Consider the following 18829-nt stretch of genomic DNA (forward strand, 5'->3'; position numbering starts at 1 on the left):
TTTTTTTTTTTGGTTCTTTTTTTCGGAGCTGGGGACCGAACCCAGGGCCTTGTGCTTCCTAGGTAAGCGCTCTACCACTGAGCTAAATCCCCAGCCCCTGTTTTTGTCTGTTTTTCACTTATGAAAGTACAAGAAACTGGCTCAAATGCCTTGTCTTCTTCACATTTGGCTGAATACTATACTGAACCTAACAGACACTAAGAAGATAAAAGGTCCAAAGATAATGCGCTTTATTCTGACTAAGCTACACCTTTCATTCTACCGAACTAGTGAAATCATAAACCCACTGGAATATCTCCCTACTTTCATGGAAAGCATAATTTTCATATTTCTGTGATAGATAGTCTTACATTAACTTGACACAAAAAAGTCTTCTGGGAAGAAAGAAATTGGCTCTAGAGGCAGGAGAGATGCCTTACCAGCTAACATTGTTCAATCTTTCCGTTTTTCCAAACTTTTTTTTAGGATTTATTCATTTTATGTATGTATGAGTACACTGTCCCTCTCTTCAGATTCACCAGAAGAGTGAATCAATTCCCATTCCAGATGGTTGTAGCCACCATGAGGTTGGTGGGAATCAAACACAGGATCTCTTGAAGAACGGTCAGTGGTCAGTGCTCTTAACCACTGAGCCATCTCTCTAGCCCCTCTTCCACACTTAAGATCAGTTCCGGGGTTGGGAATAGCTCAGTGGTAGAGCGCTTGCCTAGCAAGCACAAGGCCCTGGGTTCAGTCCCCTGCTCCGAAAAAAAAGAGAAAAAAAAAAGATCAGTTCCCAGAAAACAAATAATGTCTCACATCCATCTATCCTGGGACTCAGTGCCTTCTTCTTGCATGCAGGTGTTCATGCAAATAGAGAACTCATTTATATAAAATAAATACATCTTTTAAAAAAGGAACAAAAAGAAAAAATGACTCCATAAGTTCTGGCTATAAGATTTTTTTATTCTTTTCTGAGACAGGATTTCTAATAAATGCAAACTCTTTGAATGGGTAAGCTGACTGCCTAGCTAACTCTGTGGATCTAGATGTTTCTACTCTATTGACACTGAGGTTGCAAATGTGCACTCTGAGCCTAGCTTTTTCATCATTGATGGAAATAAAAAAAAAGTTATGTGGTTTTTCGAGACACCAAATTCAGAATGTCTCTTCTCTGAAAGTCTTTGTGATTTTCTTATTTAGATCTGAATAAACTCAATGAAATACTTCTTTTGGCCACCTTGTGGTTCTGTATTGCTCCCTCGTACCTTGCTTTCATGAGTTAGTAACACTGCATTTTGAGAGAAGTGCACTTTGTGTGTAACATGTCAGTAGATGGTTTGCACAAGTAGAATCCTTCACAAGGCAACATAGAGATAAATAACATGGGAGAGAGATCCTCATGAGAAGGATGTAATACCTCTCAGACCATTCTACTACCAGGCACTAAGCCTCACAAGATCACCAAGTATTCCTCTATTCCATCAGTGTCTATAGACAATAAAACACTGAGTATTCAAAGTCATATATGAGTGACATTACTGTCAGATATTTTAAAGTTTTAAGTGTTTTTTATGAAGATTGTCTATGTTCAAAGGGAGTTGGATCAAAAAGCATAGTGTGAAATTCATAAAGCTGCATGAATGTGACTTTTTAAAAGACTAATTACTGCATTGAGTCCTAGTGACTTCAAATCACATAAATCATATAAAAATAGGAGAAACGTTTTCATTTTCGTGGATGTGAAGTCAATTTCGTCTCCAAGGAAAGAAACACACATCTTTAGCAGGTCAATGGGATCTCTAAGCACATACAGGATAAAGTATCTCTTGTGGACCCGGTATCCCATGTACATGTGACGACCGGGCCCAAAGCATAGATCTGAAGCAAGGGGATGGATTAGATTTGTTCGCAGCTGTTCTGGTTTCTGTTCTGTTTCTGTGATAAAACGCCCTGGCAAAACGAAACCCATGGGAGAAAGAGGTTTATCCAGCTTACAATTCTACATCACAACATATTGGTATAGAGACATCACAGAGAAAGTTAAGAGGAACACTGTTCACATTGCATGTACAGTCAAGGGCAGAGAGAAATAAACGCAGGAAGACCTGTCTGTTTCATTTCTTGCTTACTTTTTCCTCTCCTATACATTCAGTTCAGGGTCCTTTGCCTCAGAATTTGCGTTACTACAAGGGGGCAGTGTCCTTCCACATGAATCAAAAATAAGACAGTCTACCAGAGACATGCACAGAGGATAAGATAATGTAGACAATTCTCCAGTTAAGGCTCTCTTTTCAGGTGATTTCAGATTGTATCAGATCAGCAGTTAAATTCTAATATGTATCAAGTCAGAAGTTAAATCAAAGAAACTCTTAATTTCACCATTCTGCACATTTTTCTTTTAATTTTAATGATGTATTTCTATTTTAATAGTATGTGTGTGTGTGTGTGTGTGTGTGTGTGTGTGTGTGTGTGTGTGTGTGTGTGTGTCTGCATTTGAGCATGGGCATATACGTTCAGGTGTCCTCAGAGGACACAAAATGGCATCAGGTCCTGGGAGCTGTAGTTATAAAAGTTGGGAGCGGCCTCAGATGTGAATGAACCAATTCATTACTCCCACATCATAAAGACATGTATAGAAGCATTAAACTTGTTTTGCAAAAAACTATAGGATATGCATTCTCATGCTCATGGGGCCTTCTATAAGTGCAGCGCATGATTTTACATTCTAATCATTCATTCTAGTTCCAAATCTTACCTTTTCAGTTTGACAAAGATTCAAAACATATATATAAATTTTGATTCTATAATAAATCCTGCAGTTTCTAACTGTTCTATTTCCAGTTATCTAAGAATTATGTTCTCAAAACATGTTCTCCCTCTTATATCTGGCAGTGTATGCTCTTTGATAAGTATCTCTATTCATCACTCCTCATACTACCACTACTCTCCTCTTCAAGTCTATGGGATTAAATTTTCAGAGTCTATATGTATGAGAGCACCCATGCTACCTTTGTTTCTGTGTCTGTTCTTTTTCATTTATCAGAAACGCCCCACTCCCAAAACACGTTACAAATGGAAGGATTTATTTTTCCACTGTATAAACATAGTAAATTTTGTAATCCATTCTTCATCAGGCCTCTAAAGTTTATCTTCACGTTTGCAATACATGTCTCTCATATAGAAATACAAGTGGGAAACAGGTATCTCTTTGAAATATTCATTTTATTTTCTTTAGATGCAATACATACTTACATACATACATGTATATGAAATTAAATGGAATACACACACACACACATATATATACATATATATATATATATATAGATAGATATTTGCTGATTATATCTACCCCACACTGACAATTCTAAGTCCTCACATGTGAATTCTTTATAGATCTTAAAGAATACAGAAAGGAATATGGACTGCCTCTTCACAGGGAGGAACTAATAAAGCCAACAAAACAGACCAAAATGGGATTCATGCTCAAAAGTTGACCCAGAACATATTCACAGGTATAAATGTATAACCTAAAACTACAAATAGCATACCAAGAAATATGAAAAAAAAACATTTTTTAAAAAATATGAAGCCAAAATTAAAGGTGATAATTTCCAAAAGATAATTGGGGTTGCAACCTGAGATTCTTCTTAGCCTCTCAGGGACAGCCGGATGCTCAGTGAGAAAAGGCAGTGGTGTGTAAGTCTGATGACATGAGCTTAAGGCCCAGAACCTATGGTGAAGGGAAGATCTGACTCGTGAATGCCACTCTCTCTTTTCACAAGTGTGCTTTGGAATATATGCTTTTACTTAAATGCATCCTTCATAGGTCATCTCAAAAATAAACAAACATTTTTAAACATCGAGATTTTGTGCCTTGTGTGTCTATTAACCCTGAGCTCTGGTTTTCTTATATAGTCCTAGATGCCTGATTCTAAGCCATTGGTTTGTTTTTTTTATAAATATTGTTAATTGACAATACTATTTTACATATGTGATACTTTTGTTTGTGGTACTCCAAATTATTTTTACTCTTTGGGATTTTGTAGTATTATATAAATATAGGATTCTATTTTACAAAATATTGTCACTAGAATTTGAATACAGTGCAGTCAGTCTGTAGTTTACCCTGAGTAGTGTGGACATTCTGATAATAAAACCTCTTCCAATACATGAATTTTGTGGAGATTTTTTAAAAATAATTAATAGGTTTTCTATTGTATAAGTCTATCGCTGCATATAATAGTCACTTGACAAACATGTCAGTGTAAATACAATTCCTAGAAAGGAAATAAGCTTAGCTTCTTAATGAGAAATGTAGTTTCTCAAGTCAGGTGTATTTTTTCTGGTTTGTTTGGTGAAACCAGAGTAGCTTTACTGTACTCATTGATCTAAAAACTTCTAAACAATTCTGAATGTTTATATGCTCAGATTTAATGGGTTGCTTTAAGATAAGCATGATGAAATGTAAATTTACAATATAAACATTATGAAATGTGAAGGAAAATCTATGTAAAATGACTAATTATAAATACTCAGATTTATTTCACAGAATTAAATTTTTCTACTTTAGTTTCTATACAATAACACTATGCATATAATATTGATAATTATGTTGTGTTTGTTGTTTATTTCTGTGCAAGGTGTTAGATTACAGGGTCTTGTGATTGTTAAACCCAGTGCTTATTCACTGAGTCCTAGGAATAACCTTTATCTGAAAAGTTTTGATGACTGAATAACAGACTATGAAAATAATCCTTAAGATAAACCATGAAATAAAACTGAGTAACCAGTGATATTTCAACTATATTGATAATGATATTTAATCAATTTTGAGATTTTTCATGCAAGTTTTTTATCTTTACCAAATTCGGAGTAACCATACATAGACAGAATATTAACTGATGTACTTTGTTAAGATGAAATCTTACTTGATCATGCTGGGAGATAAACACAATGATTGTAGTATTGTAAAGGTTGAAATAAGTGGTTACAGAAGCACAGAGGCATCCTTGATAGGTCTGATGGCCATTCAACCTGATGATAGAAGCAGTATTGTCAGTGATGCTGATTAATGACAAGGAATAAGAATCTCCAGTGGCTTCCAAAAATTAGAAAACACCGTCTGTCTGTCTGTCTCTCTCTACACACACACACACACACACACACACACACACACACACACACACACACACACACACACATATATATATATATATATATATATATATATATATATATATATATCAACCATGCTTGTGCGTATACATATGCACAAGCAAGACATCTACATGCAGGCACATATACACATGCACACAAGCATGCACACACATTTCATGTTCCTCTGGAGCCTTCAATAAAAGTGCCTGATGATAATTTAACTTCAGATTGTAGTCTCCAGAAAAAAATGCCTGATGATAATTTAACTTCAGTTTGTAGTCTCCAGAAGATCCTGTCACCAGTCTTCCCAGCCATTTGAAAAGATGGCCTAGAGCTACAAGAATTTATGAGATTATCCAGTCTTATTTATAGAGACATTCAGGGATGTGCATACCCTGATATTTTCAACATTATGCAAAGACAGAGTGTGGGAAAGTCAGTCATAAAGTGGGAGAACGAATTAGTAGTTAATTGAGGATAAAACTAGAGTCAGATATATTATGAAAATAATGAATTTATCATGAATGACAAGGACAATGTGAAATGTTAATAAATATTAGATATGGATTGTACATGAGCAATTTGATATAGAGATGTTACAAATGACAGTAGCATTAGTTTTGGGGAAAGCCTAAATAAATCTGAAAGGATTGTGATTGAGAGTAAGGAGGACACAGGAATGGGAGACAGGAAGCATGGCAAAAGCCTAGGGATTCCCAGTATAGACCAGAAAAAACTAAAGAAATGTAGCAGATATTACAATAAAAATAAAATTAAGATTTTTTTAAATTAAAAAAAAACTAATGGGAACTTGATCATAGATATATAGAAACAAGCATAGATTGAATAGAAGGGAGGAATGGTGGTTCCTGAAGTAGTGTCTTTAACTAGACCCCAAGGATGAAAAGAAATGTGGAAGTTGACATTAGATTCGAACTAGGTAGCTTGCTTGTCAAGACTAACAAAGGAGTTAGGAAGGTGGTTCAATATGCAAGGCATTTGCTACAAACATTTAAGAATCTGAATTTGAATCCCTAAGTGCCACAGAAAAAACAGATGAAATAGTGCATGCTTGTAATCTCAGCATATCTTTTTTTCTTTAATTGAATATTTTCTTTATGTACATTTCAAATGTTATTCCCTTTCCTGCTTTTACCTCCAAAACTCCATATCCTATCCCACTTCCCTCTACTTATATGAGGCCACCCACCCACTCTGTCAAACCTCCTCTCTCTGACATTTCCCTACACTGTGGCCACAAGCCTTCAGAGGACTAAGGGCTTCTCCTCCCATTGATGGCCTATAAGGCTATCCTCTGCTTCATATGTGGCTGGAGACCTGGGTCCCTCCATGTGTACTGTTTGGTAGGTGATTTAGTCCCTGGGAGGACTAGCATGTCTGGTTGGTTGATATTTTTGTTCTTCCTATGGGGTTGCAAAACCCTTCTGCTCCTTCAGTTTTTTTCTCCAACTCCTCCTTTGCGAACCCAGTTCTCAGTCCAATGGTGGTCTGTAAGCATGCACCTCTGAATTTGTCAGGCTTTGGCAGAGACTCTCAGGAGACAGGTATATCAAGCTCCTGTTAGCATGTACTTCTTGTCATCCCCAATAGTGTCTTGGTTTGGTGACTGTATATGGGATTGATTCCCAGGTGGGCAGTGTCTGGATGGATGGCCAGTTATCATGTAGAAGAATGCAAATCAATCCATGCTTATCTCCTTGTACAAAGCTCAAGTACAAGTGGATCAAGGACCTCCCCATAAAACCAGATTCTCTGAACCTAATAGAAGAAAATGTGGGGAAGAGCATTGAACAAGTGGGCAAAGGGGAAAATTCTTTTAATAGAACACTAATGGCTTATGTTCTAAGATCAGCAATCGACAAAACTCCTGTAAGCAAAGAACACTGTCAATATGACTAAAAGGCAACATACAAATTGGGATACAATCTTTACTAATCTACATCTAATAGAGGGCTATTATCCAATATATGCAAAGAACTCAAGAAGTAGACTCCAGAGAAACAAATAACCCTATTAAAACTGAGAGCTAAACAAAGAAATCTCAACTGAGGAATATTAAATGATTGAGAACTACATGAAGAAATGTTCAATATCCTTAGTTATTAGGGAAATGCAAATCCAAACAACCCTGAAATTTCACCGGGGAAAAGGACACTAGTATGCAAACATCTCCCATAGAAGGCCTTTCTGCTCAGGGAGGAATGACTAGTCTGCTTCATTATTAAGGAAGACCATTTTGAAGCAGGTAGATCTAGTTTCTGCCCCCATGTGACTTTAAAAATAGTTAAGTGAATACATTAAGGAGTTATTCAATTTCCAATGCTTGTTTTCTTCTTTCTCTTTCTTTCTTTCTTTCTTTCTTTCTTTCTTTCTTTCTTTCTTTTTTTCTTTCTTTCTTTCTTCTCTCCTTCCTTCCTTTCTTTCTTTTTTTTTCTTTCTTTCTTTTTTTCTTCCTTTCTTTCTTTTCTTTTCCCTGTTGTTGTTTTCTTATATCTATAAATTAAGGGAGGAATAGCAAAGAACTTTCTAGTTGAACATGGAAGGCAAAGACTTAACCGTAATGAGATAGGTTTAATAAGACATGTGATGCAATTCTGTCCAGTTCGATAAAGGCACTTTTTTTATGTTGCAAAAGTGATTCCTTTGACAAAACATCCTCATCACTGTCTTTTGTTTTACTTTTTATGTAATATAAGTTTTGTATTATCATTTTCAATTAAAGAATTTTTCATATTTTTATTTTCATTGTATATTTCTGTATGAGTGTGGATTGTGCCATGTCTTGTGTGTGTAGGTTAAAAGAAAACTTTGGGAGTAAATTTTCTTCTTCCTTTTGGGACCTGGGGAAGGAATCTAATTAGCCAAACACCTTTATTGGTTGAGACATCTCACCAGAACCCACTATGATCTTTAAGTAGTAATTGATCCCCTAACTCACACTCACAGAGTTGTAGAGGCAGACAGAGAGAGAGAGAGACAGTGTGAGATAGAAGGAAACAGATTTGTCTCAAAATAATAAGAAATGAAGAAAAATAGATATAATTTGAGTGTATCAACATTAAAATGGCCCACTAACATTGTATGGGGTACTCATAGAGACAATATTCCATTCTAATTGAAACGTTTACTTCAGGAACTGCATCTCAAAAAAAATCCTTTTTTTTAAAAGCTAAATTTTTATTTATTTTTTATTCGATATTTTTTATTTACATTTCAAATGTTATTCCCTTTCCTGGTTTCCCAGACATCCCCCTGTCCAATCTACCTCCCACTTTTAAGTTTTGTATTGTAAACAGCAAATCTCTGTTCATAGTCATGCCGAGAAAGTGTCCTCTGAATGCACAGCACTGCTGATGTGCAAAAGAGAGAAAAGTAAGACCACATGAGAGATAAATGCAAAATGATTCATTGTTTAACAGTAAAACCATGCCAGGAAACTCGGTTAGTAGAACAGATTGAGAAACAGAGACTCTGTGGGCACTCACCTCAGATTTAGGAAATTTTCCACTCCATTCCAGATTCCTGGCCTGGAACACATGCCACACTCCCCAAATAAGGGAAAGGGAAAAGTCATATAGGCTGTTAAACTGATATCTCCATGTCAATGAGGCACCTAGAGGCCCTGAGGGCTTAGCGAATAAGCTTTCTTCCCAGACATTCCTCCTTGCAAATGGTATTTAATTTCGGATCCACCTTGAGAAGTGAGTTTATTACAGGTATGCGTCCACTTTCTGCCATGAACAGTCAACAGACAGGTTACAACCATGGATTACCTCTTTCATCAAAATCTGCTGTACGGAAGGCATTCTCCTACAGATTCACAGCTTAATTTTCCTGTAGTAGGATCTCTGAACTTCTAGCCTACCTATGCCAAGCTAAGGAGGAGACAATCCAGGGTGCCCCTTTTCCCTGTCCCTGGGCTAGACGCTGTTCCAATCTCACAGGTCCTTGACTCCATTATCAGCTCTTGCCAGACTCTCAATGGTGCCTGGATGTCCAAGAATCAGAGAAGCCCTTCTCACTCATATTGCAGACTTGGGGACCCTAAACCGGGTCCAGCTTTCCACATTTCAGACTGCACTTTCCCACGCCTAGCACTTCCCTTTAGCCCAGCCCCTACCCAGGCAGCAGAGTGGGATAAACGGAATCAAACTCGCTGAGTTCCACCACTTTTGCCCTGGCACTTAGCCTATTGTTTAGACTTTTGTATTGATAGTACATTCCCTGTGACAGTCTACCTCTAGGACTATGAACCTAAAGTATTTACTCTTGTGTAAATTTGAGGGAGGAGTGTGGGGATAAAGAACACTAGGGAATAGAGAGTCAGCGAATATTTACTAAGAGGGATACAGGTAATGGAAAAGAAGAATTTAACACTGGGATAAGAATATCAATCTTGAACACAAGCCTCTGGTTTTATATGGTTGCCAGAAATGGCAAAAATTAATGAGTTGAAAAAGGTCAGAGAAATGAGAAAATGTGAAGGGATATACCACAATCCATCTTTTTGGTTCAAATTTGAGAAAATGTACATTTCTCCTTAATATTCCTCATAGAATGACACTTTACTCTGTTCACAATATTTTCTGCTCTCTTATGTACCTCCGAAGTCTAAGGAAGTGTCCAACTATACAGTGCAGCTAACCTCACAGAGTCAAGAAAGCATCCTGTATTATGCACCTGGGCCACTCTACTCAACCACTTTAGGCATCCATGTTGGAAAGCTAAAATGTGCACACTCGTGGGAAAAGGAAGCAATGAATGTTTGTTTTCTTTGTCATGTTTTCATATACAGTAGCTTTCCAATTACCAAAGGATATTCACACCATACTACCTATTGTTTTTATGATGTAATCCTTTGTTTTATTTAGTCCCTCAATATTCTTGCTTTTACACACACACACACACACACACACACACACACAAACACACACACACACAAGACAAGGAAAGAAAGTCCTTCATATTTTTTTCCAGTCTCTCCTCAAGTCTCTTTAGTTTCCTTCCATTATGTAAGCTCTGAGGTTGGAATTTAATGAACTGTTTTCCTAATCTTATGGATAGTGAACAGTTGTGTGTGAAAACCACTGTGCTGATAAAATTTGAATTTAAGAAGCCATGAAGGTTTAGATTGGTCAACTTGCCTTAACCAGACAACAGTTAATTTAGAGACATTACATTACATTTCAATGAGTGTAAATAGCAAGTTCTTTTTTTTCAAACTCATAAATGAAAGGTGATTTTAGAAAACCATTTCATGAGAGTCATATTCATGACATATTCATGTTTTCTCATTTCTGTTACAAAACAGTTCTGTGGGTGTACTTGTCCAAGCAGATTGCTTACTTCCACTCCTCTTTCCCTCCTTCCCTTTCCCCTAGCTTCCTTCCTTTCTTCCACCTCTTACGCTTTTCTTTTTTCTGTCTAGTTGCTTTTTTGTGGCAGGGTCTCTCTTTTCAGCCCAACTGACTTGGAAACCCTGACCTTTCTGTCTCAGCTAACAGAGAGCTGAAATTACAAGACTACATATGTGAGCTTATTTCAAACTTGCATTTCAACTTAAAATGTCCCATACATAAAACAACAATAGCAACAAGAACACAGAAGCACACTTTAATTTGTATGCACATTTAGAAGATTGTACTTCAAGTCCACTGAATATATGGTTCTGTTTTTTTTTAAATAATAATAATGTTGAGTCAGGAAGACCCAGAAAGGAGAAATAAAAAAATTATGAACAATTTGATCATGTCTTTCAATGTTGGCCTTGTTATTCTTAATTTGAGTCCTCCCCCCACTCTCTTTTTCTTCAAGGAAGTTTACAGATTCGTTTTCGACTAAGCAAAGGAGAAAGTCATGTGTATACCATGAGCACAGAGAACTTGGCCAATGGAAGAGTGCACCAGGTGAAGATTAGCAAAGACGGGCCAGAAATTTCCATTCAGGTACTTCAGTTCTGACCTTTTCATTCAGCCTTCATACCAAGGCTTCTGCATCAAACATATCTGAGCTCAATCAAGCCACATCCTAGAGTATAGAGTTGCCACAGATTCCAACCCAGCTTTTAGCTATGTTCCTCCTTCTCACTGGCATTGTTATCACCTAGGAAAGAGTTAAGAAGCACAAATTCACATTCTTGAATTCCCCACTAGAGCTATTCTATCAGAAATCACTGGAGAGGAGAAAACACTGGACCTCCTAGTTGTTCTCAAATTTAATAAGCTCTTAACCAGAATGAGTGAGCAACAAGAATGATGCATGCAAATTGGAAAGTACAGAAGATTGTAGAAAGGCCTTGGGGAAAGTGGGCATAGGGTACAGGTGGCTGCAAAGGAGGGCACAGGTGATGCAGAAGCCCTTGGGAAGGCACAGGTCTCCTCTACACATCATTACTTACTTCCTAGTGCAAACTTGGTTTTCAAGATAAGTAAGATCTTACTGGGAAGGAAAGAAAGACAAGGTATCTGAAGGGTTTCTTCGTGCACAGGCAAAAATGTTTGAAAAGATAGTGTGGTTGGATTCTATGAAATATTAATGATTCTATATAAAAAGACAAAAGCAGAGCAGGGCAGATCTTAATAAAGTCCAGCTAAAGTCTAGACTACTTCTCTTTGATCATAAGTGAGAATGTTATTTAGTTTAACATTCACCATTTTGTTCATGTAAGTTTAATCTATTTATCTTGGATCCTTCAAATTCATAACATCAAATGCCTCTTTTCTTACAACAGATGCGATGACATCTTTCTCAGAAGATGACTTTGTTCTATTTTACTGTAAAGTATGTCTCCTTTAGAAGAAGCATTACACATTACCATTCGTCTAATTCTTCCTATAACCTGACAGCTTGTGCTGTCTCTTTTTCTCTTCCACAGCTGGTCCCAACTACTCAGACCTTTAATGTCAGCCTTACTGCCTATGGGTCAAATCTCATGGCCTTCCCACAAATACAGCTCCATCATCCTTATGTCTTCTGGCCTTTTAAAAACCTTTCTACTTCTACCTACTAGTTGTCTTAAGCGTAAACCAATTTATTATTAACTAATAAAAAAATAAGCAAGCAGACAAAAGATACAAGAATTTTCTGGCTCAAGGGAAGAAGTATATTTTTCTTCAGTTATGTAGATTGCTAGATTTTACCATTTTATTTTCAGAATTCATGGAAACATTGATATATACTGATTTCCAAAAACCCTCTTCCATGTGAGTTACCTTATCTATTGCTGTGACAAAATACCCAACAAAGAGCTCAAATTAATTCTGCCTTGCCGTTTAAGAGTACAGTCCATATTTGCCAAAAGAGCATGAGGCATCTAGTCGCATTCAGTTCTCAGTTAGGAAGCTGAGAGAGATGAATACTGGTGCTCAACCTTCTTTCTGCTTTTTATTTATTCCAGAATACCAGCTTTTGAAATGATGCTTCATTCATTTGAAGTGTGTCTTGCCATCTCCGTTACTCTCACAGACTTCCCCCACAGTGCCTCAGGAGCCACAGATTCTAACCTGAAAAGCATATAGTGCATTCCTGTCATGGCAGAGCCCATTCCATAAAGAACCCTGTTAAACTCCTGCTGTTTTTAGCCTCAGGCATGTGATGGCTTGTCCTATTTAAGTGTACTATTTATCAATATGTCAATGTCTACCTATATTTAACCCTCTCCTAACAGTCTTTTAACCTGTTCCCTTTACTTTTGCCCATTATTCTTGTGTCATAATACTCTTTTCCTTTAGTAACAAATGCTAACTGACATGAAATGCATTTTATGTTCTATAACCTACCCATGGAACTTGAGGAAAACAGCAACTTGGTTTGCTTTTATTATTGTAGAGTTCTCTCTTTACCAAAGAGTATGTATCAGAAGGTCTTCAGTGAACATTTGTGAATTAAGTGGATCGATTCCACATGTTGCACGTGCTATGTGATAAAGGTTGATGTGACTTTAAGGAGAAGTATACTAGTTTTATTTCAGTTGCTGTGCTAAATATCTTGAAATAATCAACATAGGTCATAATTCCAAATAACCAGTCATCAACAGAGTGAAGTCAAAATGGTAGAAACTTAACATACCAAGTTATATCACAGTTCAAAAGCAAAGAGAAATAAATGTATCTATACACACTTTTTGCATGTGCCCATTTTAATTTCTTTATTGGTATTCAGTTTAAAACTCTCTGACTAGGAAATGGTGCTATTCGCAGTGGGCTGACTCCACATCATTATTTTAATTTATTTCCTTACAAATATGCGATATATGTCAATCCAATGTAGATAATCACACATTGAGGCTTTCTTCTAGGTGATTTTAAGTAGTGTCAAATTTATTCTGAAACCACAAGAAGTAGTATGACTTTAGGGTATAATATTGGTAGTCACTACTGCTGATGCCACCAAGTTACAGGAGCATGATTTGGATATCTGCTGAGAGGCTCTTCGAGAGTCTTACTGATACAGATGAGGATGCTTGAAGCTAGCCATCAGATTGAGCACAGGGATCCCAATGGAGGAGTTAGAGAAAGGACTGAAGGAGTTAAAGGAGTTTGCATCCCCATAGGAAGAACAACAATACCAACCAACCTGGCCCACCAGACCTCACAGGGACTAAACCACTAACCAAAAAGAATACATGGAGGGACTCATGGCTCCATCTGTATATGTAGCAGAGGATGGCATTGTCTGGCTTTAATCAGAGGAAAAGCCCTTGCTCCTGCAAATGCTCATTTCCCCAGTATAGGGGAATGCCAAGGTGGTGAGGTGGAAGTGGGTGGTTGAGAGAAGTAACATTGTCATAAAAGCAGGGGAAGAGGGTATCAGAGAGGGGGGGACTGGAAAACGGGATAACATTTGGAATGTAAATACATAAAATACATAATAAAATATAAAATAAAATAATTAAAAAAAGATTGGGTTGAGCCTCCTCTTTTGAACTTCCTGAGATCACTGCAAAGAAAGTTATATTGAGAAATGGGTGACATCACACAAAAATCAGTTAGAATGATTCTTTGTAACTTAAACATGACACATACGAAGCCATGGAGGGAATTTCAGTGGAACAGAAATAAGAATCAGTTTTTGTTGTGGCCTATGAGCGAACATAGGGATAACTAGGAGTTATTACAATTTGATGAAAGTTCCTAAATTATTTCGGATATATAACATAAATGATTTGCATGACATAATTACATACATTACAAAAATAATGTTACATAATTCCTGAAATGAATGGGAAAAACACATCTGAGCATGTGTGGGTTAGGGTGGGGAGTACACCTGCTTAATTGGTGAATGATAGGAATTGTAATTACAACTTGTTATTTTGTAATGTTTGTCTCTACCATGTGGGAGCTGGAGGTCAACCTCAGTTTTCAGTGTTGAAGAAATGCTGTCATCCTTTTTTCTTTTTCTCTTTCTTTCTGTCTGTCTGTCTGTCTTTATTTTTTTCTTTCTTTCTTTTTTCTATTTTTTTTTCTGGACACAAAGACTCTTATAGATCTAGAAATACCATAGAGTAGACTTAGATTGTTTCTCTAGCTAATTGAAGAGATCTCCTTGCCTCTTGCTCCCGAATTAGAAGTGAATGACACCACATTTGATATTTTACCAGTATTCTGAGACCTAACTTAGGTCCTTGTACTTCTTCTACATACACTTCCCTTACTAAACTATATCCCAGCCCCTTGTTTGTTTATAACTTTAATGAAGACTGGATGGTTAAATGGGGCATATTCTGTTGAACACTTAATAGATATTTGAGTACCTTTTTATTTCCTGTCCTCTTTACACATAAGACCAGTAGAACCCAGATAGTAAGATGTATTTCTTTCCTTTCTTTGTCTATATAATATTCACCATTCAGTTTATAGTCCATAATAAGCACCCACTTGGTATTTGCAGTGTCCAAGAAAGCAGAAAAACCTAGAGCAGAGACCTTATTTTGACACAGGAAGATAGCATATTTATTCTCCTGACCATATTACCCAATTCCAATATATATATGCTGTTACTAAATAAGAAATATTATGATCTAGGTAAGAAAAATAGTATTAAATAACATGGTATGAGTACTGGTTTGTGTTAAAATTATACAATAAACTACAATGTCAGGTTTCTGAAGAGAGTTACTCAATGAATGTGTATAGAAACAGAGTTATGGATGGAGGAACTAAATGGAGAAGTTTGGTAATTGTCTTGATACACTTGATTTTCCCCAAACTCAGCAACTCATTTACCCCTTCCTATGACTGTCTCTCTTCCATTATAGCCTGGGCACTATAAAATGATGAGAAAAGTATTATGTAGATGTTCAAATGGGGGATTAGAGATCAGGGGCAGGGCTAAGGTGATGAAGCATTTCTGTTGCCAGCATGAGGATTTGAGGTCAGATCTTCGAGTCTAAGACAGTCTAAGAGGGATGACAAACACTTGTAATCCCCGTGATGGTGAGAGAGGAGATAGGGACAAGCTGTTTTTTGTGAGCCTGGGGGCCAGGTAGCCTACCCTATTTGGTGAAGTTCTAGGACAAAGTGAGATACAATCTCAGACTAAAAGGGAGGACTGACCAATTGCACTGTGGTTGTCTGCTGACATTTAAATAATACATGTATATGCAAAATCTTCCCCACACAATAGAAATTTGAAGAATCTACTGGATCCATTCAGATTGAGAAAAATAGAGATAGATTTCTGTGGCAGCCCAGGAAGGAGAAGAAGGAGGGAAACAAAGTAGAATCAGCAATACATGAAGCGAGCGGTGATTTTTAAAGGGACACCTTAGAAACTGAGGCCTGGAAAAATCTAGCAGTGACATCTCTTCAGCTTTATGGTGTGAGGTGAACAGCGATAGCTGTCAGTGGGAACAATGTGTGCAGCCTTTCTTCAAGGATTTATCCAACTATACTTCAGAATGCGGAAATCCTACAGTCCACATCTGAAAATATGTCAGAGATATGGAGGGAATTAAAGAATGGTAATCATAAGAAAAAGAGGGGAGGAAGAAGGGAGAATGGGCACAAAAGCTGGGTTCTATTTAATGTGTCAGAGCATGTACCACATGGGCTTCTCTGGTTACTTGTTTTTAGGGATGGGTCCTTTGAAAAATTTGCAGTGGGAAGACAAAAATATGACAATAAAGACCTTATTTTTCAAAGATGAAAGAAAGTGTATTTTGTTTGTATTTTTGGACAACTGATGAGCCATTTTGTGTCTCTCTTGAGAGATCATTTTAAAGAGCATCCTTCCCCGTTTGAGACTGTAAGTAGTTTGCAAATGGAATTAATACCTTCTCAAATCCTGGGCTATGGCTTTGTTTTATTTTCCTACAGATGGACCAGCAACTCTTCAGCTATAACTTCTCCACGAAAGTTGAATTCTGGACACTAAAGTCACTTGTTCTAGGCAAAGTCACAGGTCTGATTTTCTATTCTATACGTGTCATGACTGTTGTTAAAGTTGATGAATTTGTTTTACTCTGTTGGTGTGTCCAATGATTCAAATATGAAGGCATTTCTCCCACCTACAGTCTTGATACAGGCTTTTAAGAAGGATATACTAAGACACATATATCCTAAAGGTACAGAATGCCACTCATGTTTGCTTTATTAATTGGTTAGTTCAAGATTAATGATTAGTTCTTTGTGGTAATTATTTTGGTTATTATTAGTAACTCATGGGGGAAGTTAATGAAATAATAAAATAACATTTAAATTTAAAATTATAAAAGTTTCTAGATATTCAACAGTTTATTTTCATTTGTTTAATTATAAATGAAACAAATGAAGTGGGAAACTGAGCTGCAAAATGAGGACTGAAAGCTCAAACTAGAAGAGTGGATCTTCTTGTTTTCATGCAGTTTTTGTGAATTTTCCATTTTGGTTTGAAAGTATTTATTGCTTATACAACACTGCATTTTTTATACTTTCTTGAAGAATTGGATATGATATTTGTCTTATCTTTAACATTATCTCTTAGAGCATAAATGCATTCTGGATTTAATTAATGTAGACAACAGGACTTCGCATTGATCACAATATGTGTCTTACCCTTGTCCTTATGTTTTAAATATATTTTTATTTGTTTTAAAAGCCTCATTTATAATCTTGAATAGAATTCATAGCTGAATTTAAAGTTTTCCCTCATATGGGCATGTGAATAATGTATGGTGCATGTACACATTTACATCTATGACCATGAATAAGTTTTTCCCATGGGATGCTTTTGGAGATCAACAACGTCAAGTATTTTCTACCTCATTTAAGACAGATCACTTTGTGGATTGGACAGGATTCTTGCTTATGAGATTCTGCTGATTCTGTATTCTCTTCCCATTATGCTTTAGAAGCATTGTGTCTTTAAATATCTGTACTACTAAGTCTGGCTTTGTGTGGGTTCCAGAGATCCAAAATCAGATTTTCAAGTGGCAATCTCCCAGTCTTTGATTACTTATTACCTGAATCATCTGGGTATCTGTGGTTTACAAATTAGCAAATACAAATCTTCATCAGATTTTTGAAAGTATCTGTACACTTGTATTTCTGCCTTTCCCCTTATCTCATTTTGATCTAGGAAGATCATTTTTCTAGACAGTAGAAGGGTGTCATATGTCAGTTGTGGCTAGAGGGAAGAGGGAGGGGCATGGTAAGAAGAAGAGGGAGAAGGAGATAACCTACAAGTGCATTCTCAGTTCATTCAGGTTCAGCTTTTTGATTTGGTTCTTTTTGTTTTTGTTTTTGACACTATCACATTCCTTGAGTCTGCTGGTCACAGCACAGTTCAGAAAACATTAGCAATTTTCAGAATCTTAAGCAGAAATGGACTCAATACCAGAAATCACTGTGTATAAATTTTTTATAGCCCATAACTCGAAGTTTTGATATCACCTTTGGAATGACTTCTCCAAAAGTCTGAGGCTCTTTGTGGGTCCTATGGGGTGCAATTGGTTACCTGGTAATCCTGGAAAAGTATCTAGTAGCTGCTGTGACTTGTGAAAGAATGTAGATTTGAGAAAATCAACAAGATAGATAAACCCTTAGTAGACTAACCAGCCATCACAGTGTTTATCCAAATTAACAAAAATCAGAAATGAATAGGGGGACATAACAGAATCTGGGGAAAGTATAAAGAAAATCATCAGATCCTGCTACAAAAGCCTATATTCAACAAGACTGGAAAATCTGGAGGAAATGGACAATTTTCTAGACAGATAAGAGGTACCAAAGTTAAATCAGAAACAAATAGAGTATCTAAACAAACCCATAACTCCTAAAGAAATAGAAGCAGTTATTAAAAGTCTCCCAACAAAAAGAGCCCAGGTCCAGATGGGTTTAGTGGAGAATTCTATCAGACTTTCATAGAAGAATTCATACCAATACTATCCAAATTATTCCACAAAGTAGAAACAGACAGAGCACTACCAAATTCCTTCTACGAAGCCACAATTTCTCTTATACTGACATCACACAAAGACCCAACAAAGAAAGAAAACTTTGGATCAATTTCTCTTATGAATATTGACACAAAAGTACTCAATAAAATTCTTACAAACCAAATCCAAGAACATATCAAAATGATCATCCATCATGAAAATGTAGCCTTCATCCCAGGGATGCACGGATGTTTTTATATATGAAAATCCATCATTGTATTACACCATATAAACAAACTCAAAGGTTAG

General features: G+C 36.6%; 1 protein-coding gene across 5 annotated transcripts in view; it reads left to right on the top strand.

Annotated features, from left to right (window-relative positions):
* The window catches only part of Cntnap5a (contactin associated protein-like 5A), a 1008100-nt gene that overhangs the window by 915305 nt on the left and 73966 nt on the right, over positions 1–18829 (top strand). For 3 of the 5 annotated variants that reach the window (XM_039090650.2, XM_039090651.2, NM_001047865.2), the window contains exons 20-21: positions 10978–11108; positions 16482–16566. In XM_039090650.2, the coding sequence (XP_038946578.1) occupies positions 10978–11108; positions 16482–16566 (216 nt within the window). The remainder of the gene's footprint in view (positions 1–10977; positions 11109–16481; positions 16567–18829) is intronic. The other 2 variants (XR_005492234.2, XR_005492233.2) reach the window with 1 other exon arrangement.

The sequence above is a fragment of the Rattus norvegicus genome, chromosome 13 (assembly GCF_036323735.1).
Source record: "Rattus norvegicus strain BN/NHsdMcwi chromosome 13, GRCr8, whole genome shotgun sequence".
NCBI classification, from domain to species: Eukaryota; Metazoa; Chordata; class Mammalia; order Rodentia; family Muridae; genus Rattus; species Rattus norvegicus.